This window comes from Myotis lucifugus, unplaced genomic scaffold, assembly GCF_000147115.1.
Source record: "Myotis lucifugus unplaced genomic scaffold, Myoluc2.0 scaffold_43, whole genome shotgun sequence".
In the NCBI taxonomy this organism is placed as follows: Eukaryota; Metazoa; Chordata; class Mammalia; order Chiroptera; family Vespertilionidae; genus Myotis; species Myotis lucifugus.
In genome coordinates this window covers 241129-262110 of record NW_005871091.1, presented here as the reverse complement: position 1 = coordinate 262110, position 20982 = coordinate 241129, and the positions used below count along the sequence as shown (strand labels likewise).

The 20982-nt window shown below is 38.2% G+C and overlaps 1 protein-coding gene across 1 annotated transcript in view; it reads right to left on the bottom strand.

Annotated features, from left to right (window-relative positions):
• The window catches only part of FKBP15 (FK506 binding protein 15), a 54777-nt gene that overhangs the window by 8194 nt on the left and 25601 nt on the right, over window positions 1-20982 (bottom strand). The window contains exons 11-24 of the mRNA XM_006088006.3: window positions 20418-20564; window positions 17833-17975; window positions 17306-17363; window positions 14903-15010; window positions 12882-12984; window positions 12085-12194; window positions 10223-10337; window positions 8768-8877; window positions 8373-8480; window positions 7870-7964; window positions 6958-7060; window positions 5507-5678; window positions 3542-3678; window positions 1736-1891 (exon numbers count right to left, since the gene is read on the bottom strand). Coding sequence (XP_006088068.2) covers window positions 1736-1891; window positions 3542-3678; window positions 5507-5678; window positions 6958-7060; window positions 7870-7964; window positions 8373-8480; window positions 8768-8877; window positions 10223-10337; window positions 12085-12194; window positions 12882-12984; window positions 14903-15010; window positions 17306-17363; window positions 17833-17975; window positions 20418-20564 — 1665 coding nt within the window. The remainder of the gene's footprint in view (window positions 1-1735; window positions 1892-3541; window positions 3679-5506; window positions 5679-6957; window positions 7061-7869; window positions 7965-8372; window positions 8481-8767; window positions 8878-10222; window positions 10338-12084; window positions 12195-12881; window positions 12985-14902; window positions 15011-17305; window positions 17364-17832; window positions 17976-20417; window positions 20565-20982) is intronic.

Genomic DNA, 20982 nt, shown 5'->3' with positions numbered 1-20982 from the left:
AACAACTGTTTGGAAGACCTTAGTTACTTTAAAAGTAAATGTACTTTTTTTTTTTTAATTGATTTCAGAGAGAGGGAGAGAGAGAGAGGGAGAGAAAGAGAAACATCAATGATGAGAGAGAATCATCAATTGGCTGCCTCCTGCACATTCCCTATGTGGCATGCACCCTGACCAGGACTTGAACTGTGACTTCCTGGTTCATGAGTCAAAGCTCAACCACTGAACCATGCCAGCAGGACATTAAATGAACTTCTTAAAGGTAAGTAGGAAGATGTCATTAGTTGTCAGGACTCCAAAAGATACTCTCACCAGATAAAGGTGTGATTGTCTAGAGCAGTGGTCAGCAAACGCATTAGTCAATAGAGCCAAATATCAACAGTACGATTGAAATTTGAGAGCCAAATTTTTTAAACTTAAACTATATAGGTAGGTACACTGTTATTAACTTAATTAGGGTACTCCTAAGGCTTAGGAAGAGCCACACTCAAGGGGCCAAAGAGCCGCAGTTTGCCAACCACGGGTCTAGACAGGTTCCTAGAAGGCAGCACTGGAATGTGCTCATCTTTTCAGGGTCCAGGCCCTAAACTTTGTAGGGTCAGGAGAGACTTAATTTTGCCAGAATTCCCAGAGGTAATCAAACTGAGGGTATCAATTCACTCTAATTAAATGGGCAAACAAGTAGGAATTTATGAACTTACAGGGAGAAAGGTCACTGTCAGATGGACTGGAGAGCCAGCTGTGTCCTGCCACTATCCCCAGTTTTCCTGGCTGATTACCTAAATAAACCCCCTTGTTTTGAAGGGTAACAATGTGTCTGAAAGATGATATCTGGTGCTTGAGGATTTTAACCTTAAAATGTTTGGAATTTTTTGATAAAGACTTTTTTTTCATGTTTTACTTTATAGTTAAATTTCCACTAAGCTTTAAAAACAGAAAGATTATTTGATTCCCGCCTCTTCTGTATATACAGGGGTGGGCAAAAGTTTATTCTTGTATTATTACTTATTTATTAACTAGAGGCCTGGTACACAAAATTCATGCATGGGGGAGTCCCTCAGCCTGGTCTGTACCCTCTCCAATCCGGGACCCCTCGGGGGATGTCAGGCCTAAACCAGCAGTCGGACATCCCTCTTGCAATCCAGGACCGCTGGCTCCTAACCGCTCACCTGCCTACCTGCCTGATTGCCCCTAACAACTCTGCCTGCCTGCCTGTTCCCCACTAACCCCTCTGCCTGCCTGCCTGCCTGATGCCCCTAAACACTGTGCCTACCTGCCTGATGCCCCTAACTGCTCCCCTGCCTGCCTGATCGCCCCTAACCGCCTCTGCCTGCCTAACTGCTCTCCCCTGCTGGCCTGATAGCCCCTAACTGCCTCTGCCTCAGCCCCTGCCACCGTGGCTTTGTCCGGAAATTGTCCAGAAGAGTCTGGAAGACGTCCAGTCTAATTGGCATATTAACCTTTTATTAGTATAGGTTATTGTATTATTTATTTGTATTATTTGTCTTTTTATTTTGTTATTATTTTGTATTCTTACTTATGCTTTATCTTTTAGATGATAGCTGGCAATTTAACCTACTTTTGCCCACCCCTGTATCTGGATTGCGTTCTCCCATCTTTCTCCAAAGTGAGAGCACTGACTATGAGAAATGTCATCATAAAGGATAAAGAAGAAACCAGAAACTTTTCTGAGCCCTTCATGCCTTCCTTTTATTTCCAAAGTGCTGTTTCCTATTACCTGCTCTGAAGCTGCTTGGTCTGTGGACACACGAGCCTTTTTCAAGAGCTGTCGAAGTTTGTCCAATTCCTCCTGGTATGACTTGCGAATTTCATCCATCTCCTCCTCAGCCTGACAGCGCTCTTGAGCTGACTTCTTTTTCCTTTCTGAGAGGTTCTTAGGAACAAGAGAACCATCATCAGCTCTAGCTGTTTAACAGAGGATAAATGGAGATGGTGGCGATGGTGACTGACCTCAATGAGTCCTTACTTCATTTCTAAAAACAATGCATTTTTTAGTTAATTTTCTCTATGTATTTACCATTCTTGGCTACTGGGGGGTTAGGAAAATTGTAACAAGAAGAAAAACAAGAGGTTTAACTACAATTCTATTAAGAGGTGGGGAATATCTCAACAGTGAAGTGGAGACTTTCACGCCTAATTGGTAAGAAAATAAATGGGTATACTCTCTTAGGTGGTGATTTGGCAGTCTTATGAAAAGATCTCAAAATATGCACACCCAGAAATTCCACAAACTATAATTTATCTTAAGGAAATGATAAATCATGTTCATAAAGACTGTGCTACAAGGATCTATAACAATAAAAAACTGAAAACAGCCACAAAATCAGAATTAATTGGTTAAAAAAACAAACACACACACTGATAAAAATCATAGAAGAAACTAAAAAATGGAGCCTAAAGATTTATCCCCTAAAAGGCACTAGGCCAAAAGGGCTTTCTTTACTAGAGAGTTTTACTGAAACCTCAGAAATAGTTTGTTCTTTTTATATTTAAACCATTCCAGAAAACAGAGAAGACAGAAATTTGCCTACTTTGTTCAATGGGGTTGAAATTACCCTGATATTAAAATTTTAACACAACAAAAGATACTATAAATAAAGTTTAAAAACAGAAAACTAGAAAAATATTTGTGGCATCTATAACTGGCAAAGGATTAATACCCTTAATGGTGTTTACAAATCAAATATTATAATAGAAAAGAGGACAAAGGAAAGGCCACAGAAAAAAACAAATAGGTATTAAATATATGAAAGCTTTACTACTAACAAAAATACATGTTAAAACAAGATAGCATATGTCACCTATCCGACTATAAAGATGAGAAAAACTTGATATATGCAGATTTGAAAAAGGGATGGAGAAATGGTTTACGCACATAGTGCTGGAAATGTAAGCCAGCCCACTCTACTTTCTGATAATTTAGCAATATTTATTTTAAAACTTTAGATGTGTAGCATTCCTCTGATCCAACAATTCTAATTCAAACCATCTATTTTATGGGAATGCTCAAATATATTTGCGAAAATAGTTATATAGTACAAGGATGTCCAAAGTAGCAATGCTTGAAAGAGAAACATAAATATCCATCAATAGGTGAATAGTGAAGTAAATTATGGTACCACCTCATAGTAGACTATGCAGCAGTTAAAAAGAATGAGAAAGTTCTCATTGTTATTAGTACAATGTCCACAATGTTGTGAAAAAGCATTAAATACGACCCCATTATTGTTAAAACATGATCATCAGTGTAGCTATGTGTATGTAGGTATAAGTGAGTGTGTGTGTTTTATACACACAGAAAACAACCCAGAAGGACACATTGTTTATAGCTACCTCTAACATACGAGATTAGATAGGGGGAAAAGAAAAATTTTATTTTTTAAGATAAAATTTATTTTAATTTTATACTTTTCTGTCTTATTTGAATACTATTGTAATCTTTAAAAGGAAAGTAAAAAGGTGTATTAAACTGCTAATCCTGGCCACTGGGGTTCAACAGAGAAAGTTCAGTTGTAAAACTTACCTTTTCCAGAGACTCCTTCTCAGCTCGGAGGTCAGCCAGCTCTTCCTCCAGCGCTGTCACCTTGAGTTCCAGTTGCTTCCGGCTTTGCTTTTCACTTTTGAATCTGGACTGTGCTTGCTCGGAGGTTTCTTGGAGCTCTGGGATGTAACAGCAGATGCACTTAGCTGCAGAACCAGAGCTACAGCATGCTATTCAGCATCCCAGAAGCTTCTTAGAAGCTGCATTCTGTGATCTCCTAATCCTACCACACAAGCATCTTTGCCTCAGTCCTTTTATCACCTCACTGACCAGCCATAGATTCATCAAGCCATATAGTGACTTCCCCACTAACCCACAAAACGGGAAAGTTCCAAGCAGTTAGAGGCCACCTTAAAAATATATCACTCCCACAATTCCATTACAGCCACTGTCTCAGCACGTTAGACAGATCTGTTTGGTATTGGTCCAGCCCTTTCTCACTGGCTGGGTAAAGTATTTTCAAGTTTCTTGGTAGCTGGGATATTCTACCAAAAGTTTGCTTTCAAAATATGCCTTCTCAAATAAAGCTATTTGAAATATCTCTTAAAAATGTAATGCATCATTTATTTTGTTTAGAAAATTTTTGAGATCCTATGGAACTCTTGAGGTAATTGTCATAGGGCACCACAAAAGCAGAAAAGAAGATATCTGTATGGCATTTAAATCTAAGCCTATCTCTCATGTGCACCCAGGTTATGCTCTAAAAGAAAAGGGATTTATCTTTAAGATATCACTGTACCAACTGACATCACTGGTTTTTTTAGCTACCAGGCAGTGAAGTTTGCTTCTTTCCCACTCTGCTGCTGCTCCAGCCCCACCCACTGGTCCCATCTGTGTCGTCCACATTTGTTTCTATACACTGAGGTGGATGCATCAACATGCTGGTCTTCCCAAATCTTGTACCCAAGTCACCATGGCTTGAGCACCACCTTTGTGCCACCTTTGAGCACTGAATTAACACTAATTTGGAGGAAAGGCCTTTACAAGTATGAGTGAGGCACCATCCTTGCCCTCTAGGGGCTTGCATTCTAGAGGGGAAAACATACATGTAAATAGTGCTGATCAAAGGCAACATGTGAGAATGGTTGTAATGATCCCTGAGGAAAAATTTTTTTAAAAAGATCAAATGCCAAAACCGGTTTGGCTCAGTGGATAGAGCGTCGGCCTGAGGACTGAAAGGTCCCAGGTTCGATTCCGGTCAAGGGCATGTACCTGGGTTGCAGGCACAATCCTCAGTAGGAGGTGTGCAGGAGGCAGCTGATTGATGTTTCTCTCGCATCAATGTTTCTAACTCTCTATCTCTCTCCCTTCCTCTCTGTAAAAAATCAATAAAATATATAAAAAAAAAATAAATAAATAAAAAGATCAAATATTGTAGGGAAAAAACAAGGAAATCTTCTGAAAGAGGCAGATGTTGGGGAAAAAATGGCAACAAATATTGGTGAGGGTGGGCACACCAAGTCCAGAGGACAGCATGGATACAAAGCAAGACAAGAACTACAGATGTGCTGAAGAGTAGAGCCAGGATGAACTGAGCAGCATAATGGGAAATAAGCCAAGACGGAGGGGCCCTGAGTGCTGGCTAAAGAGCTGCAATCTATTCTCCAGGAAACAGGCAACCAGTACAGGAAGCATCTCTTTCAAAAACTTCCACTGTCAAGAGTTAGAGCAACTCTAACGTCCAGGCCTACGAGGCCAATTGTAAGTCCAAAGATATTGAAGGCCAACACTTGCTCAAACAAAGCGGAACTGTGGCCACTGGTCAATTCTACACGCATAGTCAGCTTTTGTTGTCCTTTATGTAGGTTTATACTGGCCCACCTTCATTTTTGGCTCAGTCTTCACAAACTTCATGAGCATTATGCCAAAGGTATGGAGAGGAAGGAAATAGTTTAATTCCTTAAGTTTAAATGGTCAAAGTCCCAGCCCTCTCTACACAGGACACACCTGAGAGCTCGGCCTGCAGTTTGGTGAGTTGGCCCCTGAAGAGGTCTGTCTCCTTCAAGCTTTCTGTCAGCTGCATCTGTAGCTCTGTTTCTTTCTTTTGGTGAGCAGTCATTTTCAGCTGCAGGTGAGAGACCTGTGCAGTGGCTGCTGCTAACTCTTCCGTCACCTTGGCCTAAAGAGTAACAAAGTATGACGTAACTTTAAAATGGGTGTTGTCTCTAAGTGATGACCCAACCTCACATGCTCTATGCTGACTGCCCTGGTAGAAAGGGAGCTAATCCCACCTTCAATCCGCATTGAACTAAAATCAGACCTTCAAATGTACAAAGTGTCTGACTCAGGAATTCCCTTGAAGAAATGTGTCCTTAGGAAATACTTTGGAAGATTACAAAAATGTTGCTACAAGGATATTTGATGTAGCATTGTATGTAGTTGGAAAAGAATGAAAAAATAAAATGCTCAAAAATGGGCTTAATTAAGCAAAGTATGACAACTATCCTGAATGGTGGTATCAAAGAATATTAATAGCACTGGATACAGTCACAACCTATTGGTAAACATCACCAATCTGATACATGAAAAAAAGGTATTCCTACCATTTCCTAACTTTTCTACATGTATTTTTTTTAAATAAAAAAGGAAATTTAGAAATTTAAACGGAATGTCTTCAATGGCAACCAACTATAATTTCTCCCCTGTGGTACTGCACTACCAGTAGTATTATAATGTAAAGATCAGCACCATGAGAGTTACTGCTTTGGGGGTTCTTAGAAAAACAGAGCTAATAAAAGAAGGGAATGCTTCAACTTTTGACTACTTGATGTATGTTAAATGGTGCTCTGCGCTAGACAAACGGAAGTAAAATATTGGTTGCAAAATCTAATCTGGAAAACCCTCTAATGATATTGTGTGTATTAAGAGTGATAAAGAAAATTACGATGAAAAGAATGTCAATAAATAGAAATGGTATAAACAAGTGACAAATACCACCTTAATCTCACCTGAACTGATGTGCTCCTATAAAAATTAGAAATGAGCTAACAGGAAAGGCAGTAAGTGGTTGCTCTTCTCGTGACTAGTCTTGCTTTCTGGACAGCAATGTAGTCATGGGGTTGAACCATCTCCCCTGCACTATCATACTGTTCTTATACTTTACATGCATTTTTACAGTTGTCTACTTTCTTATCAACAGAATAAATTTAGTTTGTAATAAGCTGTATAATCCATAAATTACTAAGATCAGTGATTGTTTCCGAGTCAACTTATTGCAAAGTATATTACCTAACAGATATCTGGATGATGGACATATTAAAATCTATTGGAAGATTTCTAGTTCTCTTCCCAATGAGAGCAAAAATTCTGTTGAAAAGCAGATTGGTAATTACGTACACAGGACCACTCCTGAGCTCTACACATCCTGATCTGGGCTTTTCTCTCCCCAGTGACTTTACCTTCTCTTGTTCAGCATGCAATACCCTTGCCTGTGTGTTTTCTGTGGCTGTTTGAAGTGAGTTGTTCCTCTTCTCCATCATCAGGTTACTCTGCTCAACATACCTATGAAATAAATAGGGAAAAAGAAAACATTTGTCAAGCATCAAATGTATTCCAGGTGTAACACACATTCAGTCTTCACAACATTGCTCTCTACCTTCATGAACAATATAAAAGCTTTTTCTTTCCCTGAGAGCTGCAATCAAGTTAGGAGTCGGAACCTGGGCTGGAGGTGAACTGCTTTGAATTTGCATAATGAAGAGAAGAGAAATTGGAAGGGTGTGTGTTGTGGTGAAGGGGATGAGAAGGCAAAAGAGACTGGAGTAAGAAGGCTGCAAGAGGGAAGAAAAGAAAGTCCCTCTCTGCCCCCTTCCATGTGAGAGACAAGAGACACGAAGAAGAAAAATATGGGAGAATGATTTAAGTGAAACACTATATGCCATGACATGTATCCCTGACCCACCCTCAAATCTTCAAAAGGATCTAGAAAAATTACAAAATGCTTGGAAATCAGTGAGGTTCTGGTTGATTAAATAGATTCAACCTACACAGAGGAGGAAGAGTTGATACCAGTTTTCTAAGTATTAGCATCACTTTTATGGAAACTAGGGCCAGTAGGAATAAACACAATACCTAAAGCAGGTAATGAAGAGCAGAGCTGGGATTCAAGCACAGGTCTGCCTCACATCACAGCCTACTGAGCTCTTTCTACTGAAACGCCTCTCAGAAAACAAGCAATAATTCACATGACAGGCAGGAAACAGTAGGAGAAATACAGATAAATTGCCCTAAACAGGTATGTTTTTTAACTTGGGAATTTACAAATTAAACCCTTTTGTCCATCCTAGCTAGTGCCCCGTACCTGTCATTACCTCTGATTTCGTTCAATTAGTTCACTAATCTTGTCATTCTGTTCTTCTATCCGGCTGCTCTTTTCAAGGATCTCTTGCTTCAATCTTTCATTTTCCTGGATTCAAAATGTATGATGTATATCTTAAGTTTTTAAGAGAAAAGTGCCAGATAAAAGGGAATCAACTTGGACAGCAACGTTACATATTTTGAGGTAAAAAACTTATAAAATACTTAAAACAACTTATACCTGAGGAATACAAATCACTATGCCCAATACATTAAACATATAAATGGCTATAAAATAAAGCAAAATTCTGAAATGCGCTCAAAGAGAAATGTTTCCTCCTGACTATATAGTGATGTCACTTGGAATTAAGCCATAATGGATTTTCCAGAATTTCCCACCTCAGTGTGGCATTTATCACATGCTCTCTATTTCCGGAGTGGAGGTTTTAAAGGGTAGTAAGTCTTGGGAGAGATCAGGGCAAGACTCCAGGCTATGCTCTGTTCCTGATCACCTTACCTGAATAATTCGCTGGATGTTGCTCATGATCATTCTTGTTTCCATTGTAACTGACACGCTAGGAACGAGCAAGGAATTGCCAGCACTATGCTTCTGTAGCTCTTCAACCTACAAAAGGGGTGCCAGGACGACTTTGTGAGACAATTTTGTGGAGAAATATAACATACCCAAGATAGAACCCCTTTTTGAGGGGGCTAATGAGTTTCTGAGACAATCTCTAATATAAACTAGAGCTTTCTTTTGCTAACTGGATCCCAAAATAAAAACGATCCTCTAGGGAAATAACTACTATGAACACAGGAAACCAAGAAAGAGTTTACCTACAGCCCTGGTTGCTCCCTATGTGTACCCCTGCTTGTATCCATTTCCAACACAGTCCCCGACCTGACAGGCACCTTGGTCATGAGGTGATCCATTTTATCAGCCACTTTGCTGACTGCCATTCGAATTTCAGTGTTATGCTGCCGGGCTTCAGTCATGAGAAATGAAGCCATGTCACCAGATCCTAAACAGAAAAAAGTAAAAAAGAAACTTACGAAACTGGAGTAAAGGACATTGTATGAGGAACAGCCATCAGCAGAGGAAAGAAAGAAACATTTCTAAACACCAGAAAATCCTGTACTGACACTTCAGGAGAAGATGTAGAGCAGACAGACCAAAAGGCTGCTAACAATAACCAGGTTATGCTCCTGCAAAATGCACCAGGGGGTACAGCTTGGTCCAAGGGCACAAGTATGCTCACTTCCGTCTGCAATAGCACTAGCAGCTCAGATTGTTTTTCCATTCATACAACTGTGTGCCAGGCACCAGGGATACAATAATTAATAAAACATGGTTCCTACCCCAGGCAAGCTCACAGTCTGGTGGGCAGAGACTCACATGTAAACAGATCATTACAACAGAATGTACAAAAGGACCACAGAGAAAATCAAGATGAACTATTTGGTGACACACAGACACAATCATGTCTCTTGAAGGAGAGGAGGGAGGGATGGTAACTATACAGAGGAGATGACAGATTTCATGATTTCTTGGATGGAGAAGGGACAGAGCTTCTAGACAAAGGTTGCATCCAGGAAACCAATAAATTATATTGTAGGATATACTTGTTCTTCCAACCACTATCCTAATAGCAAAGATGATTATTACGCAAAAGACAAGCTTCAGAGCAAGAAGGTAGAACACCATCCCAGCTGTTTACATTTTATTTTGTTTTGTTTTATACACTAGACAACCACACTTGTACATGCATACAAGATACCTGAAAAGTTACCTAAGTAACTGTTAAAAACAGTTTCCTATGGTCAGGGGGTTTTAATGATGGAGGACAGTACTTTTCACATTTGTGTTATTTGGACTTTTAATAAAAGTATATTATTTTCATAATTTAAAAATTTTAACAGATCAGCTTTCACCTGAGATACTGAACATCCACAAACAGCCATCATGCTCTCTCCCAATTTCCTCCAATGTTTTGCTATTTTTAATAAATTCTACAGAGCCACACTGACAGAGGAATTTAAAAAGGGCTGGGGAAAAAATGCAAGAAACAAAACCCAGAAAGTGAGATGAGGGTGTTGTTGTTGTTTTTTTTTGGGGGGGTGGGTGGGATGGAAATGTTCTAAAATTGGATTGTGGTGATAGTTGCACAACTCTGTAAATTTACTAAAAAAAAAAAAAAATCATTGAATTAAACACTTAAAATGAGTGAATTGCATGGTCTCTAAATGATACTCGAGAAAGCTATTTTTAAAAAGATAAGAAAAATAGGGCAGAGATCTATTGGAGTCAACATGAAAACCGGATGGGAGGAAGGAGAGCACAGCAAAATATGACGGGAAACTACCTACCTTGAAAATGGGGAGACTGAGAGAGCGGTGCTGGGTACAAGGGCCGAACGGGCTGCAGCTGGGAGGTGACAGTTGGTGCCTGGGGATAACCATAGGCTGGCACACCTGCATAGGGCTGAGAAAATGCCAAGTTACCGCTGGTTTACAAACATTTGTGCCTTTCTTTTTTGCTTAATTTATCTTTGATAGAATCAAGTGGACAAGCTAGAAGGAGACTCAAACTTATTGAAGCTGGAGATGGATTAGATCGGGGTTTGGTATTAAGAACTGCAGCAGGAGCATTAGCTTTGTAACCCAGTCACTGAAGTCCTACCTAGAAAGGGAGGGAAGGGTGTCAGGTCACTCCTCAGTCCTCTGGTGAAACGATTTGATTAAGTAGGAATTCAAATCTCAGCCAGCAGGCCTGGGTTTAAGAAATGTTTTGTTTTTTTTTTTTTTAAAATATATATTTTATTGATTTTTTACAGAGAAGAAGGGAGAGGGATAGAGAGTTAGAAACATCGATGAGAGAGATCAATCAGCTGCCTCCTGCACGCCCCCTACTGGGATGTGCCCGCAACCCAGGTACATGCCTTGACCGGAATCGAACCTGGGACCCTTCAGTCCGCAGGCCGTCACTCTATCCACTGAGCCAAACCGGTTCGGCTGGGTTTAAGAAATGTTAAAACTAAGACAACTCTGTTTAGTTTCCATTGAGGTAAAAGGAGAGTTGTTCACTGAGATGTCAAATTAAACGCACCAGGTTCCAAAAGATGCCTCTCTCCTGCTACCTTCTGCTCATCTGTGTAACCAAGAGCTCTATTTTCCTCTGAGCCTCAGTCACCTCAAATATAAAATGAAAACAGTAACACCACTTCTTAGGGTCATTGTGTGGATGAATTGTAGTGATACATAGGTAATGTTCCTAACAGCTAATAAGTTAAGTGCCCGGCAGATAGGAAATGCTCAACAAACAGCAGCTGTCATTTTGATGATGATAGTTACTGTTCTTTGAATTAAAGAAATTAAGCTTATATAACTACCCATTAATTATATATTAAAAATATTAGTCTATGGGATGATAATTCTCCATCAGGGAGTGGAGAGAAAGCAAGTGGGACTTTTGCAATTCTGATACACCTTGTCCACCATCACTCCACCCCTCCATTAAGAATCACCAAGGAAGTGAGCCCCTGTTATCATTGGGAGTATGTCTCATCCATCAAAGGTACAGGAGCAGAAGAAAGCGTCCACTATCCTGGCAAACAGTCAGCAGAGGCAGACAGGCTGCTGCCACTGCCTTCTGTAAAAACAGAAAAAACCTACGTTAAGGAGTCACTTTTAGAGGATAGTTGGACACCAGAGTCCAGCTGAACTTTCTCTGCAGCCTCCACCCTCAACCTACAATTACTGTGCTGACTTTGGCCAGTAGGGATAAACACAATATCCTCACTTTCCTCACCTAATCTTTTAAAACCAATTCTACTGGAGTCTCAGCTATGGGCTAGTGGAACGAAAGTGGGTGCGCTGAGTACAGTACAGAATCTCAGCCTATCCGCTGTCTGAAAGAAAAGAATACAGGAGACGTGTATCTCTCTGCTAGGCATGTGTGAAAAGGAAACAAACATGGACTGGGCCTTGACTGTGTGCCAGGCTTCGAACCAGATGCTTGGTCTGTTCTTGCACTTAATCTTTAAAACAACCCATAAGGCACATAATCCTCTGACTGGTTTAGGGATGAAAAAGTGGTGGTTCAGGAAGGGGAAAACTATAATCTCTGATTGTAGAGAGCTGCTATTGTATGAACTATGCAGGAAGAAGAAAAAAGACTGGACCATTATAAATTACAGATTATAAATGACATGGTTTTTAAATGTTATTACCTGAAAGGACTGGGAATTTCCAGATACAGCTGAGGAGTGGGAATCGAGAGGTGCAACCTGCATTAAGGCAGCAGAGGGTGCTTGGAGTCCAGAAACAGACGGCTGAGGTGCTAAGATAAAGCAAGAAGTTTTCACCATTACCCACCCTTGCTTGTGTGAGTCCAAAGTAGCACTTTACAAACCTTCGGGCTTCAGCCTTGACCACTTTCCTCACCTAATCTTTTAAAACCAATTCTACTGGAGTCTCAGCTATGGGCTAGTGCAGTGGTCGGCAAACTCATTAGTCAACAGAGCCAAATATCAACAGTACTTCTTCAAAATAGACTCGCCCAGGCCAAAAACCGACTTCTGCGCATGGGCCACGAAGTTTCAATCACACTGTACGCACTCCCACACATGGTATTTTGTGGAAGAGCCACACTCAAGGGGCCAAAGAGCTGCATGTGGCTCACGAGCCGCAGTTTGCCGACCACGGGGCTAGTGGAACAAAAGTGGGTCTTCTCAGGGGCATTTGACTCAAACGGACAATCCCGTCAGCTGACAGGAAGCGCAGAATTACACAGAGGGAGATATCTCAGTAGCTGAGGGCATAATTCCAAAACTCTCAATGCAACACAGCAAGCAGACTCAATACACCACCGGGTCTGAAAATGCCCTACTCAGGGATGAACTGACAAGTTTGACATTCTAGTCCAGTTCTCAGTACTGAAACGATGCAGCCTAACAATATAGAGAACAGTGATGATAACTTTGGTGCCGACCCAATTCAAGGCCAGAGTCACAGAGGGCTTCCTTACCGTGTGTGGTGACCTGTGGTAGCACTGGCTGCGCAGGCTGAAGAGAGGGCTGAATGGATGGAGGCGGCATGGGTTGCCCAGCTCCTCGCAGAGCATTCACTTCCTGAAACAGGCACCAGCGTTTTCGTTATTATGTATGAATCCTTAGCTGAAGACTAAGGTTGGCTATCCACCCTAACCCTGCTTACAACACAGAAGAGGAAGGAAAAGCAAGCAGGAAGGCAAGAGTTTGGGATGTGGGTTGTGGGGAGAAAGCAATGTATTATGTAATAGAGTAAAATCCCTCTCCCTGTAAATCTTATCAAATAATTGAATATAATTTCTTCACACATTCTAAGTTTCTTAAGTTTTATTATTTGAAGCAGCTAAACTGACTGCTCTCCAGAACATATCATTTACCAAAACAGCAGTGATCTTAAGCCTGACCTATCTGTTCCCACAGAAGAGGCGTCTCTTGCAAGGAAACTCAGGGAATAAGCCAGCCTCTTCTTTCCTGCTAAATAATCTCCCTAGACCTGCAGGTACCCAATGGAAACAGACCAGGGTCCACTGCATCTCATTACCATAATGTTTGGGGGAGAATATACTTTTAGAGTGTTTTCCCCATTCTTTCCTTTCATAAAAGTCAAAGCACTGTTGTTCTCTACTGTAACTCTAAACAAAGGCATCTTACAAACATCTTCCTTATTTAGAGAAGGAAAAGAAAAACCTGAGGCACAATGTATAGTGACTGTGATCTGCTTTGCTACACAAGGGCTGAAACCTCACTCTTTTACTTTGATACTTCCTCTTGTTCCTGACATACTCAGAAATGTATTAAGCATTTCTGAAAAAGCATCCCACTTTTACATCACTATAGCTCTAAATTAACCTAAATATCTAACAACAGAGCGAACGGAATTATGATAAATGAATATACTAGAGCACTGGGTTGCCTTTAAAGATAATAATGCTTTGCTTTATTTATTTACCTTATTTATATTATTGATATTAACATAAATGTTTATGACATGACACTCAGTTAAAAAATCAGGTTACACAGCAATATATATAGAAGAATGCCCTTATTATCAAATGTTTCTTTTTCCTTTATAATTCAAATTATTCTATAATGAATAAGTAACACTTGAAATTTTTAATAAGAATATGATCCAGTCCAAATTTCATTTCCAGAGACCAGATAAAAATCAATCCTATAACAACAGAAATCTCTCCTTTAAGTGTTAAATCTACTTATCACTTTTCCAAAAAGAGATAAAACAAAGTTATAAAAAATAAAGCTATTTTGGAAAATTTTTCTTAGGAATATGATCTTTTCTATGTTTTACATCAAAAAATAAAAAAATCAGTCTCTATTAAGCATTTCAATTGAAAAAGGATGGTTTCATCAATAAAGAACCAACCAATGAGAAAAGAATTAAATTAAAATTAAGTTATTTCATATCATACAATTTTAAGATGGACTAAAATTTTAGATCTAATGTAAAATAATAAATATTTCTTAAAAACACATATGATTGGGAAAGCTTTCTAATCATAAAGGAAAAAAACTGATTTGATTGCAACAAAATTCTTGAACATCAAAAAAATCACACCACATACAATGCCAAAAGACACAATAGTGTTATCTTTAGTATAGATAACATCAGTGGGAAGACCACCATTTCCCAAGAGGGCCCGAACATTCAATCAACAAATACAAGTTGAGCATCTTTCATGAGTTGGGCATCATGATGCCTACAGAGTGATTTTTACTGGCAATAGAGTTTCCAATGGAAGGCTAAATTACCTACTTAAAATGCTCAGTTCTTGTGGCAGATGTATGAAATTGCTTCCGTTTCTCAGAGGAACTGCTATCATAATAGAAACACATGTACCAATAACAACCTGTTTCATTTTGAATACAAACTCTCTAAATAATGATTCTGGGCTAGAGGCAGAAAAAGCAGCTAATTTCAACCAAAGGAACAGATGATAGCAACTTCTGCACTAGTCATTCTAATACAGTCAGGGAAACATACTTCAATTTCTGAATCATTGGAATCCAGCTGTGGTGGAAAGATGGGCAGCATGGGCTGGCCCATTTTAGCCATCCGAGAGATCAACTTGGCCTTGACTGTATCAGGATTCTATAAAGACAGGAAAGTCATAAAAATCACTGTTATCAAGGTTCATTACCTTCAGTTAACTCTATGTCTTTGGCTCTTGTATCATACTCAACAAGTCCCCCTGACATATCTATTTGAAACCATCTCTTCTAGAAAATGAGAACATTTTCTGGCCTAGAAACATACAAGGGTCATACATAATAATAACAGTAAAAATAATTCCCTATATGTTTGGATTAGACAAAGTGGTTTCATATGTATTACTTCATTTCAATCAAGTCTCCCCACCAGGCATAATTATTCTCATTTTACAGATGAAAAATAAAGTACAGATTAAAGGAAGGAGGCACTTTAGATTATTGCACCCTCTCAAAAGTCTGGGGAAAATTCAGTAGATAGATATTCACAAGAGATGTGGGGAGAGAAGGAAACAGGAGCTCTTTGTTCTAAATTTGGGTTCATTTAACTATGACTTGGCACTAACTACATATTACATACTAGTGTAGTAACCCTGACTACACACTAGCCCCTGTGCTAGAAGCATATGCATCCATTAACTGGTCCAAAGTACAGCCTTCAGTGGAGAGTACATAAGGTGATCTATTGAACACAGAAAAATTATCATAACCTCTATTTTTAAATTATTTTAAAGCTACAGTAACAAGACAATAAACCTGTTTACAAGGATTGACAGAACTTTATTATATAATCTGTAAGTAGACATGGACTGAGAGTATGTGCTCATTTTTTCCTTAACTGATGGATATGCGTAATAAAAAAATGTTGGATCTGTCAAGAGAAGACTCCATACAATAGAATACTATGATCTAGAGACAAAATAAGGATGAGAAAACTTTGTATACACTAATATGGGAAGATATCATTACATATATTATAATACGTAAAAAGCAAGGTAGATAATAAATAGTATGCTATTTTTTTGTGAAAGAAAGGGAGAGAAATAAACACATATTCAAATTTGCATCTGCATAAAGAAAAATTGAAAGAATACATAAGAAACTAATAAAAGCAGTTACCTAAGAGGGGTGAGATGGAATGAGTAGTGAGATGGGGGTAGGGGTGGGAATGAGTCTTCTCAATGTATATCTTGTTATATTGTTTTGCTAACTATACTATTTGAATGTAATTACCTATTCAAAACAAAACATAAAAATTTAAATGTAAAATAGAGAAAGATGGTTAATTTTATGTTATGTGAATTTTGCCTCAATTTAAAAAATATTAAAAAAAGAAAAGCAGATCACTAGTATACTAAAGGTTACTGAAACTTAGAAATAGTTGACAAAAGTAGCCATGTTTAGAAAGCACAATAGAACCAATTCTGGACAATTTTTTGTGATTGTTTAAAAATCTAAAATTATAATTGTTGTTCAGTTTTCTTCTGATTCTTTGGCTTTATCTTCTGGGTTTAGGAGATCACTTTTTACACATATTAGATCAATTATTTGCTTAATAATTCCTGCTTTGGGCTGAACATAAATAAGTAAACTAGGGTTAGAGAGAAATTACTTATCAATTTCACTCCACATAATCATCTTGTTTCCAAATATGGTAGGTGAAGGTCACAGAACTTTAGAACTTGAAGTACTTTAGTTATCATCTCATCCACATGTAGCAAACTCAGATGCCATCACAAACCAGGCAGGGCAGCAGCAAACTAGTGTACATCCTCCTTCAACATATTCAAATCCAAATTTTACTATAACAGTGTATTGATCTTATCTTACATTTGGGGAAACACAGAGGCCAATGTCCTGTTCAAAGTCAACTAGCTAGTGAATTAGTACAGAATTCCTCTGAGAGAATGAAAATATGTAGACATGTAGTGTAATTACAATAATATGGAGTAATTACAATAATAATAAGCTAATGTTATGCACTTTTACAATATGCCAGATATAATACTAAAAACTCCATAGGCATTATTTCATGTAAACCTCAGAAAAATCTCTTGAGAGATTATTGAAGACATACTATAAATAGGCTCTGAGCTTAGTGTTTTACAAACATATCTCTAATCATTACAAGAACTCTATAAGGAGGCTGTGAGAATTATTTGCATTTTAATAATAAAGAAGCTGAGGATCAGAGAAGCTAGATAACTTTCTGGAGGCCACATGATTATAAGAATAAAGATTTGAACCCAAGTCTGTCTATGCAGAAGTAAGGGGAAATGAATAAATTACCATTAATTTCCAGCTACATCTACAGTTCTCAACATTTTTTTTATCCTTACCCATACATGAAAACCTTTCAGCAAATTGGGGGTGAGGGAAGACAGATTCATATACTCACTGTATTTACTGTAAGCTGTTCACTGAGGGAATTAGATTTGATACGAAGAGTCGGCTCCCTGAAAGCAAGTAGAACATATCCTGAGATGAAAACAAAATCCGTAATCATAAGTCCAAATTATACTGATAAACAAATTGTTTTTGAAAATGTTTACCAATTTAATAGCTGTAAAACAAAAATTTAACTCTTTAGTTTGCTTAAGCTCTGAAAGCTAGTGAAGATGAATAATTTTCTATCCAAATGCTTATTTAGATTTTTTTTCCTTCAATATGTACTTCGTGATTATGCCTTTTAACCAATTTTATTCCAGGGTTTAGCAGGCATTCTTAAATATCTGAGTTAGTGCTTTTACAGACTATGAATATTAATCCTTTGTCAGAAAAGCATCTTCCCATTTTCCTCATCACATTTTTAAGTTATTTAAATTTTGGTGTTTTTTTTAGTTTTCAACTATACCCCTATTTCTAAACCTCTCTAAGAATAATTTTTATGCACAAATAGAGCTTGATACAAATCCAGTATCTGACCCTGGCTTGAAAGGCACCGATGTGGGTGGTGACACAACAGGATCAGCAGGTAGGCTATCAGCACCAGGTATAGGAGAAGGGGCGGCAGAATCCCGGGAACTAACACTCTGTCCGTCAGAGCCGGAATCTCTGGCAAACTTCACCTAAGGAAAGAACCCACAGGTGAAACAGGTCACCAAAAAGGCACCCTTTCCCCTCCATCCTCCTTGCATTTTACTTATTCTTCATTACACAAGTCATAATCCATTCATTGAAGACAAACCAGAAAATGTAGATAAGCCAAAAAGGGGGGAGTGGGGACAAGAATCATCTATAATCCAACCACTAAGCAATAACATTGTTAGAATTTTAGATGTAGTATTTCACATTGATCTATGTGCGTGTGTGTGGGGGCGTATGTGTGTTTTTACAAAAATGGGGCCATACTGTTTTGCAATCTGCTTTGCTCACTTACTGATATATTAACCTATTTCCATGTTACTAAATTAATGATCTACAACATCACTTTTTACTACTGAAGAGTATGTCTAACTTCAAGGGTCATGCCCTTAACTACTATTATGTACAAAAAAAAAAAATCTCCAAAGAATTCTGGGAAATCATAAATATCTATGGTATTACAAAATATATTTCACCAATTCCTAGCTGTTGGACACTCAAGTTATTTCCAATTCTTTCTATCACAAACAATACTTCTATGAATAGCTTTATATCTATATATTTGCATATAACTTAAATATAGGGTATACCCCCCAAAAATATACATACACTTTGAATAATTATAAAGGCAGAGTTTATTAAAATACATTTCATTTTCAAAAGTGAGCTGTCCGTTGTTAAAGTGTGTATACATGTTTTGGGGACAACCTGTACTTCCAAAGCATAAATTCCCAGAAGTTAAACTGTTGGTTAAAAGGTATGCTAATTTTTTGTTTGTATTGTTAATCCTCACCTGAAGATATTTTTTCCATTGATTTTTAGAGAGTGTAAGGGAGGGAGGGAAGAGGAGCAGGAGGATGGGAAGAGGAGAGGAGAGGGAGAGAAACATCGATGTGAGCGACATCGATTGGTTGCACCCCCCATGCACTGAGACTGGGGCCAGGATCAAACCTACAACCCAGGTACTTGCCCTTGACCAGGAATTGAACCCCTCATATTTCGGTGAGTGGGTAGATGCCCCACCACTGAACCACACTGGCCAGGGCAAGGTATGCTAATTTTTAAGACTTCTGATATATACCATTAAATTTCACACCAGCAAGGGTAAACAACTACTTTATACTCTACACAGAGTGTATAAATCCTTTTCAACACTCTTGTCACACAGGGCATAATCATTCTGATTCAGTCTTGACAATTTTAATAAGCATGTCAATTTGGAAATATTAGATTACTGGAAAAAAATAATTATTTTTATGTTTACAAAATGCCAGTCTTGATGGATACAAATTGGTTTGTTATCTATTACCAGCCATGATTTACTCAAACTCAAAGGAAAACTGAGAGACTATTAGCAGCTGAGGAAAAGGCAGCTGGATGCCTGTCAGTGGAAGAGGGCGGAAATGACCCCCAGAGAAAACTGTCCAGTTAGGGAAGAGTCCTTGAGAAGAAAAGCATATTCTTTCTCAGTGGTAGCAGGAATATGGCTACAATAAAGATGATCATAATATTTATTTGTTGTATTTTATAGTTTATGGTCACAAACATAATCACATTTGGACCTAACAATCACAGTGTAAAGCAAACAAAGGTCTTTCCCCCGCCTTGGGAGGAAGAGAGTAGTACTAATTTAATTAACCATTATTTGTTACAAATTCCATAACAAAAATTATAAATTCATGACAAAAATTTTAAATGGTACAAAAGGGTAGAATGTAAAAAAGTAAAACTTTCTGAACTCCATTTCCATTCTCCAGAGAAAATCACATAGAATCATTCCTTTTTTAAAAAAATTATCTTACTGTTTATTAGTAGTTCTAGAAAATTGTTTTCCAGAGAGAAAAATCATTAAGAGTTAAGTTGTTAATAAAGTAGATGGATACACACACACACACACACACACACACACACACACACAGGACCATCCTATCCATACTGTTTTGTAACTTCTTTCTTTCATTTAACGATAGATTTTGGATATTCTTTAAGAACTACATAAAAGTCCACTCTATGAAAGAAAAACAATAACTTAACCAGTCTCTTAGTAATGGACACTTTGTTGTTTCCAGTTTTTTAGTATTACAAACAATATGGCAGAAGGAGGAAACTATATATCTATTTTTATATATCTCTCAACATATAGAGACCTTTACATACTTATGAGAATAAATTGATAGGATAAATTTGTAGCCATGTAATTACTAAGTCAAAAAGTATGCACTTTAGGTAGAAATCACTATTTTAAGGACAAAATAAAATGGTTAGTATAGAGAAGTAATTTGCTCAGTCACGACCTCTCCTAGACTCTGAATAGAGAGCCAGGAAGGATATAAATCTTCAGAATCTGGTTTTCCCAAACATATTTACTCATTTTACTTAACCAGCAATCATGACTCATCAGCACAGCATAGCACAGATTCACTCACCCGCCTAATCTCCACCTCAAATACCAGGACTGAATCTGTTGACGGAGTCCATCCTATTACCCCTTCAGAGCCAACAGCACAGGTTGGAGGGATAATAAGCAACCGCTTCCCTCCTTTCTTCATGCCCAGCATTCCATCCTCCCAGCCCTTTAAGAAACAGAAAAGGGGAAAAGCTCATCAGACACAAATCTCCTCGAAAGAAAAAATGAAGTACAGGATCATCAGTTTTCACTCATCCACACTTTTAGGTCTGGACCTCTGGAGAGCTCAAGTTCAACTAATGTCCCACCTCCCCATTGGTTATAAGAATATCTAGAACACTGCTTCTAAATTTACTTGTAAAAAGCTGGCATATCCAGAGATGGATGAAATATACTTATCTCAGATGATGACAGAAATTGGAATAGGATGGCATTAAAAGATAAATAAAAGTAATTATTTATTAAACATATTTTTCCATTTACTCTGGCAAGTGACTCACTTGCATTATGTTGTTTAATCTCCAAAATAACCTCATAAGGTTAGCAGCATTATCCCCATTTTACAGATGAGAAAATTGAGGCTT